At 34.7% G+C, this 25068-nt stretch overlaps 1 protein-coding gene across 2 annotated transcripts; it reads left to right on the forward strand.

Annotated features, from left to right (window-relative positions):
• LOC140063596 (DDB1- and CUL4-associated factor 13-like) lies at positions 1-22224 on the forward strand. Of its 2 annotated transcripts, none has more exons than XM_072109999.1 (11): positions 1-118; positions 5231-5300; positions 5401-5600; positions 6868-6975; positions 10092-10181; positions 11527-11682; positions 11812-11972; positions 14265-14429; positions 16335-16470; positions 19237-19400; positions 20180-22224. In XM_072109999.1, the coding sequence occupies exons 2-11, from the start codon at positions 5231-5233 to the stop codon at positions 20265-20267; spliced, it is 1338 nt and encodes a 445-aa protein (XP_071966100.1). In that variant the 5' UTR covers positions 1-118; the 3' UTR covers positions 20268-22224. The 2 variants fall into 2 exon arrangements, with proteins under 2 accessions (XP_071966100.1, XP_071966101.1); XM_072110000.1 differs by lacking the exon at positions 1-118 and adding an exon at positions 182-192.
• The last annotated feature ends 2844 nt before the right edge of the window (positions 22225-25068 follow it).

Raw genomic sequence — 25068 nt, forward strand, 5'->3', positions numbered from 1 at the left:
ACAACTCTGCGTTTCACACATGCACACCGAAGCACATGGCACTGATTCTCTGAAATACAGTAACTTGCTACTAGCCTAGGCCTAGACCTAATCATCTTACTACGTAAAGTACGAAAAAGTGAGTTCTGTGTAAGGCTTCTCTTGTAGCCTACCTAGGCCCTAGTAGTAGTGCGTAACGTAAAGTACGAAAAAGTGAGTTCTGTGTAGCGTAGGCCTAGCCTAGTAGCTACAGTAGGACTTAGGCTAGGTCTTGTTTGTAGGGATCCGGGATCAGGTGCCGTTCTCGGCCACCTCGACTTGTATGGACTATACCATTATAAAAAGATGGGAAAATAGGGGTGTCCCATTTATTAATTGAGTGTGTTAAAATACTTTTGCTTTTGTTCTTTTGTTTTTCTTGTTGTTTCAGCAACAAAGGGAAAACAACTACGCCCTGCATGCTGTAGAATTAATTTCAGTTTTCAAGTTAATGCAGTATATTATGGCTCTTTATTTCTATATAATTTTTACAGATTTATAGATACAGAAAGTAGGCCTATATAATTTATAAAGAAAGTTTTTATTCCAGTTACAAATAAAAAATATAATTTACCTAACGATAACTCAGTAGTACATTTAATAAAGATGACAGTAGTATATTTATCACATACTGATTATTAGGTAATCAGTAAAACAAATAAACATTATAATTTTGTCAATGAATCTGTACCATTTTGTTCCCAGAAAACACAGCGTTTGACATTGCATGTTTTTAGGTTTGGTCTTTCTAAAATGTTTTAAACACGTTTTTAAACGTTTCTGTGTAGAAATACATGTTCTAATTGAACAACGTTTGCATCAAAACGTTATAATAGCGAATGCAAAACGGAGCTGATAATGTCGCCATGAAGTGGATTGATTGGTGTCTTCCAATATAGCATGGAATACATCGGCAAGCCGTTAGCTGTAGAACGAGTCAAGCATTTGCATACTAGACAAACCAATTACTTTCCCCGCTCTACCCAGCACCTTCTCAATTCGGTCTTTATCCCCTTACATTTCCTTACTGATATTCCCAGCCCAGTATACAATATGCCCAAATAGAACATCACTGATTAGTAAAACATAAACATTCTATAGTACAAATATCCTGCTTTACCCCAAAGAACCGAGTTTCCTCAAGCAGTACAGCCTTGTAATTAACTTCTTAACTACCATCATGTCCACCCATTTAGCTTTAGTCAAACACTACTGCCAGATACTTATAATTGTTAACAATCTCTACTTCCTTTACTTTAATTAATGTATACTGTCAGACCAATTATGTTTTCGAAAATCAATCCTTATTTCTTTCGTTTTATTTATGTTTAGTTCAAGAAAATAAAAAATATGATTTATCTACCGATAGGATTGGGCCGATTAGAATGCATTTGCCAACATTCTTTTACATATTTCACAACATTATAGAGTTTAGGTAATTTAACCGATTGTAATGTAGTATTTAGGATAGTTTAATATCGATTGTACTGTAGTATTTAGGATGTTTTAATTCCGATTGTATTGTAGTATTTAAGATTTTCTAATTTCGAATCCGATTGTACTAAAATTTAAAGTGTTTAAATCCAGATAGGAATAACATAGGCCTAGTATTTAATATGCTTTAATTTTTTATTATACTGTAGTGTTTAGTTTAGTTTTTTTATATATAATAAGTAAGTATACCTACTTATATAGTTTTTATTTATTTATTCATAGGAATCACCTTTATATCGGTGTCACACACATTTATCAGTTAATGGTGCATCCAATTAGGCATACAGACAAAATTACAAATAACATAAGCCACAAAGTTCTAAATACTAATACATAACATCAAAACAAAATGTAAACTAATTAATTAATTAGATCTGTATGAAAATACATAATACGTAAATTGTACAATATATATAACTACAAAAATAAAAACAGAACAACAAAAATACAGGATAGGCGCGCCTAAGAAATAAATAAAACTTACAGATACATCCTCATAGAGATGTCTGTAGCTTGTTTACTATATTAAGATTTTTCCTAATGTTTCATTTTCAGTGAATAAATTTTGTCTAGCATAAAGTGGTGTTTTAATTCCTGAGGTCCACAATTAAAATTATCCCAGTCACCGGGATAATTTTAATCGTACATACTTAATTATTGTCTAACAGAGTTTAATGAAGGACATTTAAATAAAAAATGGTTTACTGTTTCTTTTTTGTTAGTACTGTACACATCTTACATAATCCTGTGTCCTCAAGATCTAGAGAGTTAATTTTGATCTTTCTTTAAATTCTAAATTGATACTCCTTAAAATTAGTTTTATCTAACAAATATTGTTCAAGGTTTGGTTCCTTTATACATGGTATATTCTGTTAACGTTGTTTTGGATGGAATTTTGTTTTGCTTTGGGCCTTTGAAAACCACTCGTTATGATCAACTTGTTTATTATTTTTCCTAAATGGCTTTATCCAGTTAGTAGATGGTTCTTCATTAAATTTGTCTATAAAATTTGTTTTATTTAAAATATCTTTAGTTGATATAGTAATTGTTACAAAATCTTGGCATTCCCTATAATAACACAGTACCTAATAATAACATGCCTTATAAAAAGTACATGCTTGCTAGTTTTTGATGTTCTGTATTGTTCCTTGTAGTTTGTACTGTAGGTTACATAACAGAACAATTGTATTGTCTTCCCATTCAATAGACACCCTTCTCTACATAAAACATAATACACCACACCCCTATCATAATAATGGTATAGTCCATATAAGTCGAGGTGGCCGAAAACGGCACCTGATCCGGGATCCGTTTGTAGCATAGTAGGCCTAGGCCCTAGCTAGTAGCCTAGGCCCTAGCTAGTAGCCTAGGCCCGGTGGGCCTAGACCCAAGTAACATGAGTCTCGTTTGTTTCTGTTTGGTGTTTATTATTAGGACCCTTGTAGGCATAGTATAGTGGGGGTGATTGTCGGACCCATTTCAAGACGATGGGGGCCCATTTTAAGACGATTGGGTACGATTACGCATGGGATATGACCGGTTGGGCCGCCGCTAGTTTCTATGAAACACCCAACGCATCTTTTACTACATTTCGTATAATTATTACGCCGTCAGTCAAAGTACGAGCTGTTAGACGTTTTTTTAAATGCAAAATACAAACGTGCAAAAAAGTAACGTATAACATTTTATTGTTTTTTCAAGATTTTAACAGTTAATGTATTGTAATACAATCAAAATATATAATTACATACTACTACTAGGCCTAACTGTACATGTACTTCATTTTGTTGTTTTTATCAAACTATCGTATACAAGTTTAATATTGTTTTTACCAGTTAATCTAATAGTAATACAATCAAATATATAAAATTACATAGGGTAGATGTACCAATTAGCGGTTTGTCCCAATTATTAATGTAATTTATTATTTATTCATAACTATTATTTATTTTTTATATTAGTACAGTCAACTCTCCCAATACCGGACTCTCCCAAAACCGGAATTCACGAAAAACCGGACTTTTTTGGAGGGCCCAATTTGTCCCTATTCTAAATGTACTGTAATTTATTATGAACACCGGAATACCCAATTCCGGAATCCGGACAAATTATGAAGTACAAAACACGAAAATTAGCGTCTGAAAACCGGACTGACGGTTAAAAAACTCCAAATATTTACGAAAACAACGTAACATCGTCGTCGCTGACTCGGATTCACTACATTCACAATGTACAAAAGCTTTTAACCATACCCTCACCATGCATGAAGTGCGCGACGTTTCGCGGTACGATCAAATAATGTTGCCATGGAGCACTACACTGTGATTGACAGGTCAGTTCATTGTTAACCCACGAGGCGGCAATTGCTTTGTTGCGTATCGAACTGCGGTGGGCTTTTTCACATCGAAGCGCTATGTCTCTATTGTTTTTAGCAGGGAGTTGTTAACAACTCCCTGTTTTTTAGCATATGAATTGTTTTTTAATAAAGTTAAATTTACATTCCTGTGTCTTTGTTTTGTTTAAATTATTGTTAAATTCACAATTGCAATAGGACTTTAAATGTTTCACTAAAAACGGGACTAAAAATGTGCATCATTATAAAATTTGGAAATCATTATGGCAAAACATAAACGGAATGAACTTGACTTAACTAGTGTTAATAAACTTTGAAATGTTACCAATTAATTATTGTGTCATTATTGCTTGGCTCGTTTACCTAATCAATTTTCATCATTGCTATCAAATTACGTCAAAATAAAGGAGCTTAAAAAACATGTGGTCTAGGTGTGGGCGTTTTTATTTGATTATGACACCTCTGCACATGCGCATCAATCAAAGCCCTTCACCCATGCTGCTGCTGCTAGCTAGCTCACGAAAAACAATAAACAGACCGAAATTATGTTCACCGTACGTACGTACGTAGGCCTTTTTGCCGTTAAAAACACATTGAGAAACAATAATTTACTTTTGTAACATGTTTTATTGGTACAGTAAATAATGTAACTTTTAAAAAAGGTAAATTGAATTACTGTAGCTTAATATTAATAAAGTAGGCCTAGGCCTATCAGTATTTATTTAATTAAAACTAGATTGACACAATCATAGCCTAGCCTAGGCCTTCCCTACGCTAGGAGACCGTACCGGGCAGCATTCGGTGACAACGTGATGACTTTAAAAATATATTTTCAGGAAACCGGACTTTCGAAAAACCGGAAAATATATGCCCGCCCAAGGGTGTCCGGTATTGGGAGAGTTGACTGTATTACTTTAACCCATTGACCATAAGTTTATTTTGCTCCCCGGGACCTAAAAGGCATATGTCGCATAATTAACCCTAACTTTTTTTCTAAACACAGACATTAAAAATAAAAAAAGTAAAATAATGCCATGGACATTTTATTTTCAAATATGTTCAGTAGGCCTAGAGGGGTAGAATTTTCTAAAAATGCTCCATCAGCAAATAGTTGCCGTTAGTGGGCCATGGCTTTACTACAGCAATTAATTTTTTTTTCTACAGCAGAAATTTCAAGGTTTTCAGTATAAATTACTGATATTTCGTGAGATTTTATTGGCCACGAGGACTTGTCCTTTGACTATTTAACTGGTCCGCCACACATTTAACTGGTTATTGGCCAGTGGACAAGTGTTATTGCGAATGCTGTACTTATTAGTAGTCCCCACCTGGTACTGATGCTAGTATTATATATACTTGTTTCAGATGAAGGTGAAAGTACTTTGTAGAAATCCTGATGATTATGTTAGAGATACCAAGAAGGATATTCAAAAAGGTAATAATCTACTTATTAATAATGACCTACTGTAGTAGAATGCATTAGTTAGACAAATCTTTTTATATTATTAATAAAAATACAACTTTCACCATGTTAGTTCACAGAAATTATGATCCATCATTACATCCATTTGAAGCTCCAAGAGAGTATGTACGTGCACTAAATGCTACAAAGTTGGAACGTGTATTTGCAAAACCATTCCTTGGGTCACTGGATGGTCACACTGATAGTGTACAATGTTTGGCTAAGCATCCTATGAGTCTTTCAACATTACTTTCTGGCAGTTGTAATGGTGAGGTATGTATTGTTTATCCTGAGTAATTAACCCCATAGCACTCTTAGGCAAAACCTCTCACAAACTAAAACTAAGAAATGGATCAAAAATTTTGTTTATAAAAGTAATAGTCATAAGTTTGATACATCTGTGTTCAAATTAATCCTTAAACAAGATCTTTCCAGACATATAATTTATTATTCACATGGCTACATAAGAAATAGTATATTTTTAACTTTAAAGACGCGTTACTTTTTTAAATTTCACGAACGTGTTGGAACCTCTGAAAATCCACTTCATTGGGATACTATACCTACTTTAACAGCACTAGTCTCTCAATTGTACACACGCGCACCAGAGATCAAATTGTATATATATACAGTGGAACCTGTATTTTACGTACACTTAAAATAACCGATGATGTCATCATTTTCTTACATTGAGGGCGCAATTTAACAACAACAAACAAAGCCATGGCTGTGTAAGGAATTCTGCTGTGTAAGACAAGCTACACACGTGCATTCCCCCTACAACAGCGACAGTTTTTATTGATAGAAAATAGAAGAACATTGACGCACAGACTGCATAAACAGTACTGTACTTTTCTAGTTAGGCCTCAAATCTTGCTAGGTCTGCTAGCCTGGCCTAGATTAGTCTAGGCCTAGCTAGTGACCACCTGCGTGCTGTACAGTAAAGTAGGCCTAGGCAAACACGTAGCCTTTGTAGCTACGATCTCTACGTATTTGGGGTCAATTTAAGGTCAACCTTGATTTTACGAATCTCTTGTTTTACGTACGCCTTTCGGTCCCGTACCGTACGTAAAATGAAGGTTCTACTGTATATATAAATCCAAAGGCAAATTACTGAAAAAATGACAATGCTGTGAGTATCAGTGGCTGGATCTCAATGGAGATACAAAATAAAAGTGAAAAGCTAAATCAAAACGAGAAGTAAAACAGCCAGAAAAGTTAGCAGAGCTTTCGGGCAACACTAGCCCTTCATCAGTGCAAGTGAGGGAATTTGGATAAAGTCATAGCATAGGAGTTGGCTAGTGCTGCCTGGGTAGACGGGAATAAAAGAAATATAACAATAGAAACAGCGTGTTGAATAGTGGGTGGAGACTGAATAAGAGTAGAAAACAAAGAGGTAGCTTGGTAGAGATATAAACAATTTTGGAATGGAACTAAAAAAAGCTAAAATGGTGGTTAATATTGAAACTTATATATATATATATATATTTCAAATATCTTTTTGTGGTTATCTCTAATAATAAATGATTGGTTTTTGCAGCTGAAGATATGGAACTTGGCAAATCGCAAGTGCTCAAAAACATTGACAGCACATACAGGTTTTGTCAGAGGTATATGTATAGACTCTAAAGCATCCTACTTCCTCTCTGTAAGTATTTTACTGTTTTCCAATTTCACCAATTTTTAATGCAGATCCTGGAATTGGTTATTTCTCTTGAAAATCGGCCTAGGCTAGCTAATACGGGCCTCAAAATCTAAGATAACTCCACTGTATTTTAAAACAAATTAAACAACATTATTTCTTCTACACATATCTCGTACAACTTAAAATCCAGGTACAATGATCAGTGTATATAATCCTACTCCTCTCTCCATACCTACATAATTAGTAGTGAAGTAGAAAAGTTGTCAATTTTCAGGCGTGGCATGTCCAGTACAATGGAAATAGCAAATGTATATTAAATATGTATTGTTTCCCCAAAATCATGAAAGTTTTATAAAATCTGACTTTTAATAGCCTATTTTGCAGTTTTATTAGTATTATATAGAATAGTAGCAGGACGATTCGGCACACTTAAATTTATCGTCTTTGATATGCATTTTGTAAACATAAAATAAGCTTTTTTCCTCAAACTTTATAGAGTTGGTAGAGACTATGGGGTAGTACTACTAAGGATAAAGATGCAATAAAGCAAACATTTTGAAAACATTGTCGAAAATCATCATTTTTTAGTCACGCGAACAATGTAAACAAGCCCTCTGTTAGCAGCTTGGTGAATGCATGAAATAAACAAAGTTTTCGAAGTAAAAAATTGAATATAAAACTAGATTTGAACTCGTCACTTTGACTAGTTCGGGTTATCCGCGGAAATGCAACATGCACCACATTACATTATATGAATGGCGACGATTATTTTTTTTACGGTTAAAAATAAGTTGATTCTAGTAATTTTAGCGGCCCGCTATAAATCCCAAAATGCATTGCGCACAGATTGATTTTTTTTTTCCTGTAATTCCCCCACTTTTTTGATCGATCGTGAGGCCAAAACAAATGGAAGACTCCTAACTTGTAATCGAAAATACCGGGTTTTCCCCAATTTTTATCAATGGAGTCTGGCAAAAATAGAAAGACAATGAATGAATGCAGCAACTATACAATGTCAGGCTAGGTATATTGCTAGCGTACGATGTTCGTACGTTACCGATGTTTACCAGCTAGGCCTACAAAACTAAGCCTAGCTAGGCTAGGCCTAATATATAAAGACCGTCCACGAGAGTTCATTCGCCACGAGCTACTTGGGTGGTGCATTGTTTCTCACTTTTTATCATAATTTACCATAAAACGTACATTTAAGACAAGGAATGACTTGGTTTAATTTTTTTTAAAGTAATTATTATTTTTTTTAAAGTAATTATTATTTTTACGAAACGTCACAAATTGTAGGGAAGGTGTCTTTAACAATTATTATTACTAAAAACTATTAATAGTAACTGGCCACTGTCTGGCTCCCAAATAGCAGGTAAACCCCATCCAGGGCAGTCAGCCAGACAAGAATATGCTGTCAAAACAAGTCATCCAGGTGTGTTCAGACATGCATGTTACAGTATCAGATTTGTTTTCAATAACATAACACAACCAACAACATTATTAACGTGTTAAAGAAATTTTGATACGTAGATTATAGATTCTTTAAAATGTGATGATCATGCAAAAGATGAAAATGACTTTTTAAATTCAACTGGTCATATGATGACATCACAACATCTGATACACAAACATGAATTCATATCTATAATTCAACAGCTTCCAGAAAATATTTTAATAAATGAGTATCACTATTTATTCTGAAGAGCTATCACATATTGAAATTTACGGGAAAGATGAAAATAAGTGACCCATGTTATTCACTGTCATCAAAATTGATTGAGCAAACAAATATTAATATCTGGGAGAAATTAAGTTATGGAGATGCGCTCTATTAAATGTGATGAGCTATGACGAAAGAGGCAACAATCCTATATTTTATATTCGGGTGGCCAGACAAAGACGTCATAACATCCGAAAGGTAACAATTTTGAATGAATTCATATCTACAACTTATCTACATGCTTTATAAGTTAAACAAATTTGGGGTCAATGTTAATCCTAGGGAGCTATAATAGAAATAAAAATAGGCATGATTTTGACAACAGTTTGTAAATTAACTAAATCGCATGTAAATTGTCGGTCATTTCAAGTGGACAAGGTCTAAAATTCTTTTAATTACTAGATAAAGCTGGAAAAATATAATGGAAATGAAAAAAACATGTTATACTCCGAGAACACTGTACACGTAAAAGAGTTTGCGTGTGTGGGAATTTTTGACATGCTTGATTAGCATGATTAGCGTAGAAAGTTTGTAAAGAAAATTCTCTCAGCATCTATTTGACTCTGTAAGTGTCAATACAAAATGATCAATCATTGAAATTCATAAAATTGTGTGCAAGTCACGTTGCACAACTTCAAATGTCGATATGTTGACGAAGTTACAACATTTTACATGCGACGCACACCACTAGGGTGGAAAGGAAGAAGAATAATTCAGAAAAAAATGGTGATGATCTTAGACAATCACAAGGAGTTATCCGCCAAGGTGTGGATAACTAATTATATTTATGTTGATAAAGATTGTCTCAATTTTATTGTTTAGGAACAACGAATTTATTGAATTACATGTCAATCAAATAGTAGGTCTTGTATATTAAATTTGGTTTGTTAAAAAGTCAGAACTACACAAAAACAGAAAGCCACTCCGAGAGTGCATACCTCTGCCTACTGTAAAATTCTTCTACATCAGATTTAGTCACCGGAAAGTGTTTGTGATTTAGGCTAATTTCACTACAAGCATGTGTATGCGAGTTTAGTGTAAAGGTTATGTGACCAGCCTTTCAACTAACAGTAGATTCAGCCGACTAATAATAGAACAGAAAAGGCAAAAACAAACAAGTGAAATTGAAAAGAAATAGGGTTTTTAAACTGCTCGCATAATAAAACTTGTACATTAACTCTGATTGTGTTTTAAAATTACAAATCACAAAATATAATTCTTGCCTCTTGTACAAAAATGAAGTTTTTTGGACAAGTAGTTCTCAAGAAAATACAATTTTAGTTTACTTGTTATTTTAAGACTGCTTATTTTAATTTCAGTAAATTAAAATAATTGTTTTATTTTTAAAACTGATAACTGCTGTAGCTACATGAATATTTATTTTTCTTTTATGAAGGTTGGTGATGATCAAACAATAAAACAATGGAGTTTGCCTTGTACAGAAACTGAAGTTGAAGATGCACCTATCAACACTATAATAGGAAAGGTGTACATTTTAATTTCCATCTTATACCCATCAACAAAATAATAAATAAAATATGATTTTGACACGGCCCCAGGACATGTTCTAGGAATATGTGTAATTAATTAAAACTCCAACGATATGGTTGGCCGGCTACTAATATTAAACATTTGGCGGCCCAGCATAGTATTTGTAGATCCGCCCATTGCTGTACACAACAGGGGATGTTGTGTAGTTGATATGTGACATAACAACTCGCGAAACATGCAGCTGAGACGTCAAGTTTTTTTTATTTTTTTGCATTTAAAAAAATGTTTATCCTTAAAATTCAGGTAAGTGATGTAACCTATCGTGTACGGCCCATCAAGAAACATTAGTGTGCCAAATGTGAGCATGTACCATTCAACGGTTTCGGAGGAGATACGTAAAATGATGCGACCAATTTAGTAGCATTAATAGATAACGCATTTGCATTGTATACTTGCATGATAAATCTTCCATACATTACACTAATTTTAAGTTGTTACCCCAACAAGTTCACCATTGGCATGTCATTACAACATAACAAAAGAAAGCTTTCTTCTGATTTTCTTTAAAGGTCACATGGCTTTATGTGTAGTGCAACCGACTTTGCTATCGGAGGTACCGGAATCAAACCCTATCATAGATGACAAATTTCGTTTTTGTAAAAGCACAAGTTAACGGAGTACTTACTCGAACGTTTCGATCTCTATCAGAGATCCTTCTCAACTGACTGCGGAGTGTTAATGCAGCTTGGTCATTCTTGACGTCATCTGTTGATGACGTCGTACGCCTCCGGTTGTATGTTGGAGGTTGTGCGGGGCTCGGCCAGGTGATGTGTCTATCAAATCATTGTACAAATGCGAGAGTTCGTGGGCTCCAGTGTCCCGGTTCATGGTCTTCTCTTTATTTCTCCTTATATGTAATGATTCTCTAATCTGTCTGTCTTTGCGTTTAACCTCCAACATACAACCGGAGGCGTACGACGTCATCAACAGATGACGTCAAGAATGACCAAGCTGCATTAACACTCCGCAGTCAGTTGAGAAGGATCTCTGATAGAGATCGCAACGTTCGAGTAAGTACTCCGTTAACTTGTGCTTTTACAAAAACGAAATTTGTCATCTATACAAAATCGAAGCTAAATGAAATTCTTTCAAGAAACCCTATCATGTGGACAAAATTTTAAAAGATTACACTTCGCGTATATTTTAATATTTCCATTTAAAATCAGTCATAAATAAAAGAACTTTAATGTGCACGCTTACATTTTATTTGTGCGTGGATAACCAAATTTGTCCCAAGTGACTAGTCCCAATCTACTTACTATTTTTACTAATTTTTGCAGAGTATTTTTATGTCTATTGATCATCATTGGAAGAAACCATTGTTTGTTACAAGCGGGCAACAAGTAGATTTATGGGATATCAATCGGGCTGAGCCTTTGAAGTCATTTGAATGGTGTACAGATAGTATTCATAGTGTGAAATTTAACCCATTAGAGGTAACTCCATATTTTAACAATTCTTATTTAGTATGTGAACTGAATGTTAGTTTCTTCACTGTAAATGGCAAATCATTAGATAACGGATGACTTAAAAAATACAATTAAAATGAATAATTTTCTTTTTAGGTATCTGTTTTTGGTAGTTGTACAGCGGAGCGTAATATTATCCTGTATGATATCCGTGCTAATACACCACTGAAGAAAGTTGTCATGTCCATGAAAACAAATACTATTGCATGGAATCCAATGGAATCATTTATATTTACAGCTGCCAACGAGGATTACAAGTATGACATTATTTGTTGTAAAATATATATCAATTGGTCATTCAAATATAATTTGTCAAATTCTTCTTTATCACAACAGTACACTGTTGAAAACCCCTCCATAGTCTAGGTTATAAACTGCATTTTGTATTAATATTGATAACAAGATAAATATTTTGGCACATGTCGTTTTGTACGTAGAATATATACACTTTCCCCGTTAGGGTGCAATTGGGTTTTTTATTATGCTAAGGAGTATGAGCATGTGACATTTCACGCCCACACTGCTGCTGCAGCTGGTGATCTGTCATTGTCGCGATGTTATTTTTGACGGCCTTTGAGCATGTTTTTTCATGAAAAGGGCGTTATATAAATGTGGTATATTTTTATTATATTAAAACATTCTTAAATTATTCACAGTGTATGTGATTATGAGATTATTACTAAAATGTCAAATTTAACGATATTTGAGAAAAACTTGGCTATATATTCAATAAAGCTAGGCCTACTAGAGTGTAGGTATGTACCAATGCTGCTTGGCCTCTAGCTAGGCTGATAGCCCTACAGCAGTAAGGTTTGTTTTGGCAGTTAGCACCAAACCTCGGCCTACCCATGGGCCATGATAGGGTGCCTGAATAGTTGCTCTTCAGTCAGGCCTAAGCTTCCACACAGCTTTACTATTCTGAGCAATTTACCATTCAGGATGTTGCATATTCACAATTCTTAATGTGCGAGAAAACCCAGAAACGATGAATGGGGTGAAATGGCCAAGCATTTTTTAACCCATGAATACATAGGCTAGGCCTAGCTTAAAATTAATAATCAATTTGATTAAGATTATTATGAATATACTGTTGTTTTACAGTGCAATTCATGATGTTACATGTAAATTGTACTGAAGTTTTTATCTGAAATATTACTTAAGCAAATCACATTAATTTTGTGTATAAAAATCGCCATTTTTCGACACATTATTTTACCAAAGGGGAGACATTTCACCGGCGACTAAAACACGTCAGTCGCTAAGTGTAACAGGTTTCGCAACGTATTGTAAACTAATAACCCCTAAGTTACTGGAAAAGTGTAATGTATTAAAAAACACTTTTTTTATGTAATCATTTTCATTTAAACATACTGTACTATCCATAATATAAGAAGAGAAAGTCCGAGTGTAGCCAAAAAGAATTTCTGATACGAGTTGCCATACCAAATTTCATGCTTCTTTACCGTAAATCTTCTGATTGTAACCCTGGGTTAATATGATTGTTTTTTAGGGTGGTTACTATTAGAAGGGGGTGGGGTGGGGGGTTTACTATTAAAGTAGTGGGTTACTATTACTAACCTTATATTGGGCACTTGAAAATAGTAAACCACTCCAACTTTTCCTGTTTGCAAATCATAGCAAAATAATAAAACAGTACAAATAAACAAATTTGTTTGAACTCCATCTTTATTTTATACACTCAAAAACACTCAATCCTCCACCATTACCAAGATCAACATGCATTATCTCCTTATTTTCAAACTACAGCTGCATCATAAACGACCAGTCTTCATAATGTCATTTTGTCAATAGTTTTTGTGACTCTAATATTAACCCCATGGGTTACTATTAGAGTAGTTATTATTATAGATTGACTTATAAGGTGGGTTACTATTAGAAGGGGGTTACTACGTACGTTGTTTTGTCCACCAACGACCACCACCCAATCATTGTAAAATACAATTTTTGTAGATTTTCTAAGCTAGGCCTAATAATGGAGAGGGTAACTCCTTGTAATTGTCCTGTTTCTCTTTTATTAGTTATTCGTAATGCAAGTTTTCCGCAATATGTTATTGTATTGGATCATCAAGCGGATAACTCCTTGTAACTGTCCTGTTTCATCATATTTTTTTGTCATTTTTGTGCGTCCCATTTCTCTAAAACGTGTAAACAGAACATATCGTAACTTTGTCATCATATTGACATTTACGTGAAGTTGTGCACCTTCTAATTTTGAAAAACGTCAAAGTTGCGCAACATAACTTATGCGCGATTTTATGATTTGTTATGATTGATCATACGAGTAGGCCCAGCCAAACTTCAGAAAGGTGGCGATGCTGCTGCAGAACGCAAAGATGAAGCAGCAGTGGGTCTACCTCAAAATATATTTTAGGCGAGGACGTGAATGGTACATAATGTATATTGTTGGTTTTAGTTTATCAACATTTAAAATGATGTATATGGCTACGTAATTATTTAGGTTGAGGCCTAGGCATGTAAATTAATTTATTTTAATAGTTATAATAATAATTCTAATATTTTCTTGTCAGTTTGTACACATTTGATGTTCGTCGCTTAGATCAACCAGTTAATGTACACATGGACCATGTGTCTGCAGTTGTGGATCTGGATTATTCTCCAACTGGCCGTGAATTTGCAAGTGCTAGTTTTGATAAGACCATCCGCATTTTTGAAATAAATAAAGGTCATAGCAGGTGAATAATTTCTTTCATTAAATATGGTAAAGTTTCATTTTTAAAATATGCAACATATATCTGCATATAATGTTTAATTTTAGGCCACCTATTGTGTAACAAAATCTTTTTCTATAACTTACGGACAAAATGTATCAACTACCATAGTATTTGACAGTTCTGACAGTAATTTATGATAGTTGAAGTTTGGAATTGAGGATAATACTAATTGCATGCCAGACCTGTCAACTGTTACGCATTCATTGTAAGGTGCGATCTACAAATTATTCCAAAGGGCAAAAACACATCAAAATGTTATATGACAATCTGGAAGATGGCCGTTTGAGACTGTTTGTTCCGTTTGGTAGTTGACTCCTCCCCATGGAGCTAACCTCTGTAAAAATAATAGAGATAATTTTGTAAATAAAATCGCGATTCCCCACTACATGATCTGATGGTCTGATTCAATAACAGCAATAACACGTTTGAAATATAAACACCAAACGTGTTGGGCAGCACAACCACATTGGAACACGTTTGGGCATTCCAATTTTTCTAAATACAGATAAGAGAGCCCACCATAGTGATCAATAGAAACACCCTAATTCTAGGCGTGTCGCTGCAGTGATCAATAGAAACACCCTAATTCTAGGCGTGGCGCTACAGTGATCAATAGAAACACCCTAATTCTAGGCACGTCGCTGCAGTGATCAATAGAAACACCCTAATTCTAGGCGTGTCACTGCAGTGATCAATAGAAACACCCTAATTCTAGGCGTGTCGCTGCAGTGATCAATAGAAACACCCTAATTCTAGGCGTGTCGCTACAGTGATCAATAGAAACACCCTAATTCTAGGCACGTCGCTGCAGTGATCAATAGAAACCCTATTTTCGTAGTCGACGCAAAGTCCTGATTGTAAGCTTGGGTTTGACGCGAAGTCCTGATTGTAAGCTTGGGTTTGACGCGAAGTCCTGATTGTAAGCTTGGGTTTGACGCGAAGTCCTGATTGTAAGCTTGGGTTTGACGCGAAGTCCTGATTGTAAGCTTGGGTTTGACGCAAAGTCCTGATTGTAAGCTTTGGTTTTAGACTATTCCTCTTCAATAAATAGGAAAATAGATTATTGTACCGAAGTTCATACAATCAATCAATATTCTTTTTTCTGTAAAACTATGACTAACCCAATCGGTGCTGATTTGTTTTCACTATGCCTACCACTGTATTTGAGGCCTGGCATCACAAAAGCTGCGCAGAGTTGCATTCCGGATTTTTGAGATATTTAAAATTTCAATAAAAAAACGATACTATAAACACTTATCTTTAACATATCAAACTCTTGTTCATGAAAAAATATCGCAAGTATGTGTATTTTGCAATTATTTAAGTCGACTCTCTAATTTAATCGTTATTTTTATCCATATATTTTTTTTAATAACAAAAAATATAATATTATGTACCACACAGTGATATATTTGACAGAGTCTTATCGCGTTGATCGGCAAGCTAGGCCGGCCCAGCTAATCTGCGCCGCCACTTCATTGTAGATTTCCTGAGCTAGAAAGTGACTTGTATGTTTTCATTAATAACTCCTCATATAATAAACCAATTTTAAGAAACAACGCCTCATTTTAAAGCTTATTGAATATAGATTATGAATATATGAAAATTTAAAAGAAATATTATTTCCGATACTGCGCCGATTTTGTAATGCCATGCCTCATTTATTAACAGCAATATCAACGGACGACCAACTAACAATTGAGTTCATTCATTCATTATGAAATTGATCAGCTGTAATTCGTTGTGACTAACTAAATTCTAGTTATGATTACAATGATAAACATTTTTTTTAATACATTATACAAAAATATTTAAATAATTTGGATTTAGTGTATATTTTACTTTTACTTTTTAACTTTTTTTCAGAGAGGTATATCATACAAAACGTATGCAGCATGTGACCTGTATTAAATGGTCACTTGATAACCGGTATATTTTGTCAGGATCTGATGAGATGAATCTCAGAATTTGGAAAGCAAAAGCTTCTGAAAAGATAGGCAAGGTACAGGATATTTTTTTATAGAAAGGAGTACTATATAATTTATGCCCAAGAAAAAATGTAAATTTGTAAATTGTCACCATAAAAATGTAACCAGCAGTGACCAATACAACTCACAATGTATTGGTGGTCAGCATATTGTTTTTTGTTGAATTTCTGACTGACCAGTTGCTTGTGGTGCATCATGAGAGGTATGAAAGTAGGCCAACATACGCTTTGTTTGTGAAAACCCTGTCATAATTATAATTATTGCATTTTGCTGGGAGTCAAGGCCAAATCATAATTTTACATTTTGTTTTGTATTTCCTTGTACTACTACCGTACTGACGCGGGTATAAGCCCACCCCCCTCGAACATGAAATCACGTCAAGTTTGGGGGGTGGGCTTATACCCGAGGATCCAAAAATGCAGATTGTCAAAAACAGCACATGTACACTGTGTATTCCACCATGCGAGCGAGCGCCCTCACGTGTACGACGTTGCCTCTAAATACACGAGGTGTAGAGTGTCGGAAAATTAAGTTTATAGTTCGTGTAATTTATCGTAGAATATCTTATTTTAAACATCAATTTAACAAGAATTTATCAAGCAGAAAAGCAAGTATACAATGTTCGTTAAATAGAAATGTACCAAAGAAATTTAATAAGCTTGTTTATGGCAGCCGATACCAAATAGTGGTTTTCCGTTTTGGCGACTTGTAGCGTCGTGTGTGAAGCGCGATCTTCGACCGCGATGGAGTGTAAACAAAACAGGACCGCCAGGCCTCATATGGCCTAGCGTATATTAGCCTAGCTTGGTTATGATCAATCAAAGGTAGGTGTATTCGGTGTATGGACGTCGCCAAATACAAAATAATGTATTACGACACACGCTGTAGATCTTCGAATTAATGGGTGGGCTTATACCCGAGTGCCTCATTTTTCATGAAAATTAGTCAAAAGTCGGGGGTGGGCTTATACCCGAGTATGGGCTTATACCCGCGTCAGTACGGTACTACTAATAATAATAACAATACTACAAATTTGTAATGCAGCAATTCCAGCAGTAAGTGATCAAAGGCGCTGTGTATGAGATAGCTCAATTTGAAAGAAAAAGATTAGTTTTCAAGGCAGGTTTAAAGGCGATAATAGAAGCGGGTAGTTCATTCCATAAGCGAGAGGCAGCAGAAGTAAAGGTGCTTAGTCCGGTGGCAGGTGGAGCAATCACCACCAGAAAGTGGATAAATTGGCATCCAAATTTTCTAAACCAGAATTTTCCGTAGATTACGAATCTGGAAGGTAATCAATCAGGATAGAAAGCATTTTCGAGATATAAGGGGTCAAAGTTCAAAATTGACTAATTATAACAATGTATTCAATATACCTACCATAACCGTATATATATATATATATATATAAATTAATGTAAGGGCAAAATTCGGTAAATCGTGTGTTACTTCTAGAATTTTTACTCGATGGTATATAAAGTTGGTTTGTACCTTTGGTACTGATTTTAACCACCTGATGTAATCCTGTTTACTGATTGCATTGAGTTAGATAATTAGTTATTAACAATTAAAACGAATTTAGGTTGAACGATTTGCCCCAAATACACTGTCTAATCGGCCATCTTGAAAAATATCCGCACACAATAATACGAGGATGCTTAAAATTATATAAAACTTCATTTTTCAAAGATTGGTCAGAGCATGGTTGCAGGACTGAAATATTCATTGTGAGGCTGTCCAATAAACTATCTGATTTGATCTGCTTCTTTATGTTGGCAATATATGTTTTCATTGTGCAAGTGCCTTTGATACGCATCTAACAAATCTTACTATTATTGGTTATCACTATATTTGATTGAATGATAGTAGCACAACCACAGAATTCTAAAATATACTGCATTAAATCACTATAGGAATGTAATTGTAAAACAAAATGTATAAATATATAAAGTATTAACACTATGCATTGACGTCACTGAAATTTACGGCGAGCAATTGCAATTGTTTTAAAATCATATGTACATCAAAATATGGTTCTCGGTAAAGTTCGCAAACTGTACTACATCTGGTCAATTTTCCATTAGTTGTATAGCCACAAAAGTGTGGAACGAAAATGCTTCTATACTAAAACACATTTTAGAAGTCTAAATTACGAATGATACACAAAAATACAGAAACGGGAAAAATACGGACACACGCTGCTCCGTCAGTATTGCTTCACAGATTTTAACTCAATACATTCTTTTTTTAATTACATAGATTCTCAAAAAAAAAAAAAATTAGCATTTTATAACAAGGTGGTTTTGAAAATTCAGCCTCTGAAATTGTCTAAAGGTGTAAAAATCATCCCATACAGAGTATCACAGTGCTGACGTCACGACGGTAGGTGGTGCTGCATGGTTGCTAGCGCAACCAAAAATGCATTCAGCCTGCCTGAGTGACTCCAAGGTCACCAATGGTTTGGAATAGGCTTATTGAAGTAGTCATTTTAAAACTTAATAATTTTTTACAAAAACAAACTAAAATTTCAAAAGATCACTAAATATTTGTTTTTAATAATCTATTTATTCTTCAACTACAGTTTAAGTTAAAAAAAATCAAGCTAAGATACATAATTTATACAGATCTTTACTGTTTATCAACATAGTAGCGCTGAACGCATTTTTTGGTTGGCTAGCAACCATGCAGCCCCCTCTATCGTTGTAAAGTCACACCGTGATACTCTATTGCACATTCCATTGTCATACAGAAAGTGATATTCAGTAATTCAATTTTTTTAATAGTTGAAGAAACGTGAAGAATCAGCTTTTAGGTACAACGAAAAATTAAAGGAGAAATATCGACATCATCCACAAATCAAACGTATTGCACGACATCGGCATGTTCCAAAGCTAATCTACAAAGAGGCACAAACAATACGAATACAACGGCAGTCTTTAAAACGAAAGTAAGTGTACTTAGTACTAGTAGAATTATAAAAGCGAGATGGTGTTGCTTATAGACATCTGGTAGCCATTGACATTTTGATTAATGCTACTTCTGTGTACACCAGAAAGTGAAATACCACAAATTGCAATAATGTAATTTTTAATAAGACAAAGTTGGAACAATCTCTAATTTTACTATTTTAGAGCTATTTCGTAACATTGTGCTTTATCTAATTTACGTATTATTATTGTCATATACCATTCCCGTATACAGTTATTACTTCCTGATTGCCTCTTACTGCATTTTACTTTGATGCTTTGGATGCTTTCCAACGTCACATAATCCCCATCACTGATTGGCTGGTTTTTACAATCATTGGGCATACGCTTACAAAAGTTGAAAGGTTGTTATATAGCATCGTAAGACAATGTTCAGCCAGAAATACTACGATGATTTCTATTTAATTTGCGTGGTTTTGACATTAAGCTTTTTTCAATTGGTTTCCTTTAAATTTTAAATGTAAAAACAACGCAATCGTAAATAAATTCGAATTTCTTATGTCGACTGGAAACCAGGCTTTACATAAGTAGGGTGGACCCAGATGTGAAACTTTAAATTTGGCCTGCGACATTATGTTGGTAAAGTATTAAGTTCTACCCTCGGTAGAAAACTGTTAAGAACCCTGGTCATATACTGGCAAGAAAATTATGAAGAGAGTAATTTGAATATTATCTTTAAGTACTGAAAATATCTGGGATTTTATGCATTCAAATAATTTTGTTTATAATCTTTTTTCAGACTAGATAATAAAAGGAAACATAGCAAAGAAGGTACAGTACCAATTGTTTCAGAACGCAAGAAGCATGTTGTAGGTATTGTTGAATAGTATTTAAAAATGTCTGTTATAGATATGTAATTGATGAATAATTAAAAGCTTTGATGGGTAACATGAAGAACCACCAGTATTGGTATTTGGTTATTTAGTTACCAATTACACGATAGAAGTGTGCCAATTTGTACATTTTGAAAAAGGATAATGCTGATTTAGCATTTAGTAATACAGTCGACTTCGCCTAAGTCGAATCTAATGGGACCGGTATAAAAATTAGAGTTACACGAACTTCGACTTACAGATTTGCAAAAAAAATGCTAGGCCTAGGTTCACTCACTAGCCGCGCTATGGCTAGGCCTAGTAGACCCTGCCCTGTCGCGATCGCGGCCCACGCGATGAGCCTTCTTGAATTGAGTTTGCTTAGCTAGCTAGCTAGGCCTAATAAATGCTAAGCCTCTTTTATCGGCAATGATAAACTGTATTTTCTTTTATGGTTTAAGCCCGAAACAATACGAAAACGTATAATAAATACATTTCGGTTCTTATTCGAAATCGGTATCCATTGTTTATTGCCATCTGTCTAGCACAAAATGGGTACCCACAAAACGCCGCTCAAGTTCTCAACTCTGAAACAACTCATACACTATACACTAGCGCGAGTTGTAGGACGCCACCTATACTATACAACCTGCTTGAGAGAACCGATATGGTCCCACATTATCTCCTCTGTAGTTTGTTTATCGAATTACGTACGTTTGTGACGCGTGACTCGACTTATACGATATAAATCACTAAAGAATGTGTGTATTCGGACCGCAAAAAGACGTCTACTTAGACGAATTTCGACTTAGAAAAATTCGACTTACAAATAAAAATTACACAGTAATGTATAGGAAAGAATTGGGACTTTCATAAAAATTCGACTTTCACGATTTTTCGACTTACGCGAATTCGACTTAGGCGGAGTTGACTGTACTTTATTCTTGAATAATTTAATTATTTAGAATATAATTTATTCTGTGCAGATAATGAAACTTAAACTGGGTTTAAATTATGTATTAAGGTATTAGAAATATAGAAGTAAGTATTTGCAGCTACTGTACAATAATAATACCACCCACTTATTTGGATGTAACATACAAACATTTGACATTGTAAATCCTCACTTCAACTTTTTTTATTCTTGACTAGTAATTTAATTGTTTAGAAACATAGTTTTAGATTAATCTGTTTCAAGAAAGAAGTACATTTTTATATTTTATGATGAAGAATTGTAAATGGAGAGCCAAGCAATAGTAATATGTGGATAATTGATAATCTGCACAGATTACAATACAGATTGAGTAGTTTAAACTTTGTGTATATCATTAATTTAAAGTCCAGAGTCATAATTAGCAAACTTATCAATCTTTACAATTGCAGAAAAATCTCTGAGCAACCATGTTTTGAATTAATAATAAATACTCCAAGGTTATCATACATTCCAATAATTATCGATTCCACTATCGGTCATAATTTTTGGAATTATATTTGTGTTAACAAGCTTTTTGAAAATAAGCACTTATCAGTGGGGAAATAGTTCCAATTACACAGTAAAATCTCTATTCTTATTCAACTTCAGAGTTTTATTTTCATGCTATAGCAAAAATTATCCACCGTATATCCACCATCTCTTTTCCCCTTCTAGGGAGTCACCAGACATGTTATTACATTGGGTTAAACTACCTAACTACTGAAAAAAGTCTTCCTGGTTTTTATTGCAGAATTTTGCTAAATTTTGTATTTGACCATTTTAAGGGAAATTAATGTTTTTTCATTTTGATTTCTATTACAATTATTTGATTTATGTACAACAAGATATTATGTTTAAAATTCATGCCTGTACCTGAGCTTTAAAGTTTATAAGCCTATGCATTCTTTTTACAAAACGTCAAAAATTGCAGGTTAAGCCTAAGCCTTGCTACGCCTGTGTTGTATTTTCTTCATTAATACAGTGGTAATATAATAAATATGAGACTCAATATTAATGTCTGACTCACTTTATTGTCGTTTGTGTGTGCGTGTTACATTGAGCATGACGTCATGAGTTAGGCTCGTACAATAATACGATATAATATTTTGGGATATACAACATCCTCCTTTCTTTCAAGATGGAACATCATGATCTGTATAATATACAGTAGAGTACCAGGGTTATTAAATTAGTATATAGTGAAGTGAATATTTCTGAGGGTCCAAATGTTTTTAATAATAAACAACTTAGTTATATACTTAAAACTATCACAGTGATTAATTAATCATGCGCTTTATATGCTTCTTAATCTACATACTTAACACGATACCATAGTTATAAATATTATGAGTATAGTTAACATTGTGTGATTATAACAGTATTGATGGACCAGAGAGTCAATGTGGCTTTCAAGCCAACTGAAGTACAACTGACATGGTATTTGTGCTCCGGCAACTCCAAGAAAAATGTAGAAAACAAAACAAGGGGCTGTATGTGTCTTTTGTCGACTTGACCAAACCATTTGATACCATAAGCAGGAACTGTTTATGGAAAATCCTAGAACGCTGGGGTGCCCCCCCCCCCCCAAAAAAAATTCCTCAGCATGGTCATCCAGCTACATGCAGATCAACATGGTCAGGTCAGGCACAGCAACGAACGCTTTCAAATAGCAAATGGTATCAAGCAAGGTTGTGTGCTAGCGCCAACACTCTTCACCATTTTCTTCAGCATGATGCTCTAAAGAGCCACTGCAGATCTTGATGATGAAGATGGTGTCTACGTACGTTATCGTACCGATGCCAGCCTGTTCAATCTCAGACGACTACAAGCCCACACAAAAACTTCAGAGCAACTGTTTCGAGAGCTACTTTTTGCTCATCTCCTGTCAAACTTGACAGAGAAATTGACAACCGACTGGCAACGGCAAACAGTGCTTTTGTTAGGCTGTACAAAAGACTCTGGCACAAGAAACATCTAAAGAAAGATACGAAGATCAACGTATACAGAGCTGTTGTAATGACCACCCTCCTGTATGGTTCTGAATCATGGGTCCTGTACCGTCACCACCTCCGACTCCTTGAGCGTTTCCACCAACGTTGTCTTCGCACCATCTTGAGTCCATGTTGATGAAGATGCAGCTATGATGGGCAGGACGCGAATTTTTTTTTCGTACATAAGTTGGGGACCCCATGTGTAAGATAGCCGAACTACTTCCTAAATATATCTAAACCTAACCCTCTCAATAATCTCTCTCTCACTATAAAGTAAAAGAAGTAGCTCATGAGAGTCGAACCCCATACATTGACATGTAAAGTCCATAGTCTTACCCACTCGACTACACAGACGGCTCGACAGAAATCGTTTGCATTCGCGAATTGTAGTTAGCTTAATTCTTACGTCACATCTTATGGATATGACTAATGAATATTCATGTTTATTTTGTGACGTTTCACGAGGGGTCCCCAACTTATGTACGAAAAGAAATATCGCGGGCAGGACACATCTCCAGAATGGAGGATCACCAATTACCAAATATAGCACTAGGAGAACTATCTTCTGGTCATCGAAATATAAGAGATCCAAAGAAAAAATTCAAAGACAACCTAAAGAAAAACCTAATTTCTGGTCACATTAACCATAACCAATGGTTCACTCTAGCCACACAAACCGTGTGGCCTGGCGTCACACCATCCATCAAGCGATCAACTCCTTCGAAAACATACGCAGGATAGCCCTTGAAGAAAAAAGAGAAAAAATCGCAATACTTAACCACAACCACAAGAGCTGCACCCGACATTCCTCTGCAGCCGCTGTGGACGGACATGCCTTTCTCGCATCAGCCACAAACGAGCCTATGACAGACGTGGACAAACCCCTTTATAAAAATCTTCGTTCGCGAAGCAAAGCCAAAAAGATGGACTGATATTGTTTTGCTAGTGTTGATTTATTGTTTATAATGTTTATTGAGTTATATGTCGTCCTTTTAGGTTTAGGTATCCTGGTTTCTTTTCAGCCTGCTCTGATCTTTATTATTTGCTCTTGTTTTGTTCGTTTCGAGTAGATATTAGATAGAAATAAACTTTCCAATTAGCATATTTAAATTACCATATGATTTAACTATGATGTTATAAGATAGTTATTGGCATTATTCTAAGGGGAAAATATAGAAACCGAGGAAAAGATGTTTTAAATGTCATAAAAATAGTAGAACTTTTATCACGTCCAGGTTAAAATCAGTTCGCCCACCCTTCACAACATGCAATAGGATATTCCAGTTAATTTTCTGCAACTACATCTTTTTATAAATGCAATCTCATATATATTTAAAAAAAAGAGATTCTTAAGTCTGTAATGAGTCTGGGGGTTTAATAATTCGACCCCATCCTAAATATGGAGTTGGTTCACAGTTTCCCATCCAAAGTACTTTACTGGCTTTTCTGTTGTTAATTTTGGACTGAAAAGTTCTTGCTTTGAATATAATTCATCACTCTTGTTTCTTTGCAAGTGCAGAGAGTTACAAAGATGTTGCAAATTTGCTTCTTAAGATGTTTTCTTTAACTCCCGATTATTCCACTACTGTTTGGTAATTATTACCCATTGAGATATAAAAAATACGTAAAGCAATTTTTCCCCCAGACAGTAACCAAACATCTACTATAACACTAAGATTTAAGTGCGTGAAGGAACGAATAATTCCACTTTAACAATACGAAAATACTCATGACAGCAACTTCAATTTCTAAGTTGGCACAGACAGTAGCTCATGGACAAGATTCTTTTTTATTGGAACTGTACACATTCGGATACATTCATGACAGCTACAACTTTATCCTGTTAGCTTCT

Source organism: Antedon mediterranea, chromosome 1, assembly GCF_964355755.1.
Source record: "Antedon mediterranea chromosome 1, ecAntMedi1.1, whole genome shotgun sequence".
Classification (NCBI taxonomy): domain Eukaryota; kingdom Metazoa; phylum Echinodermata; class Crinoidea; order Comatulida; family Antedonidae; genus Antedon; species Antedon mediterranea.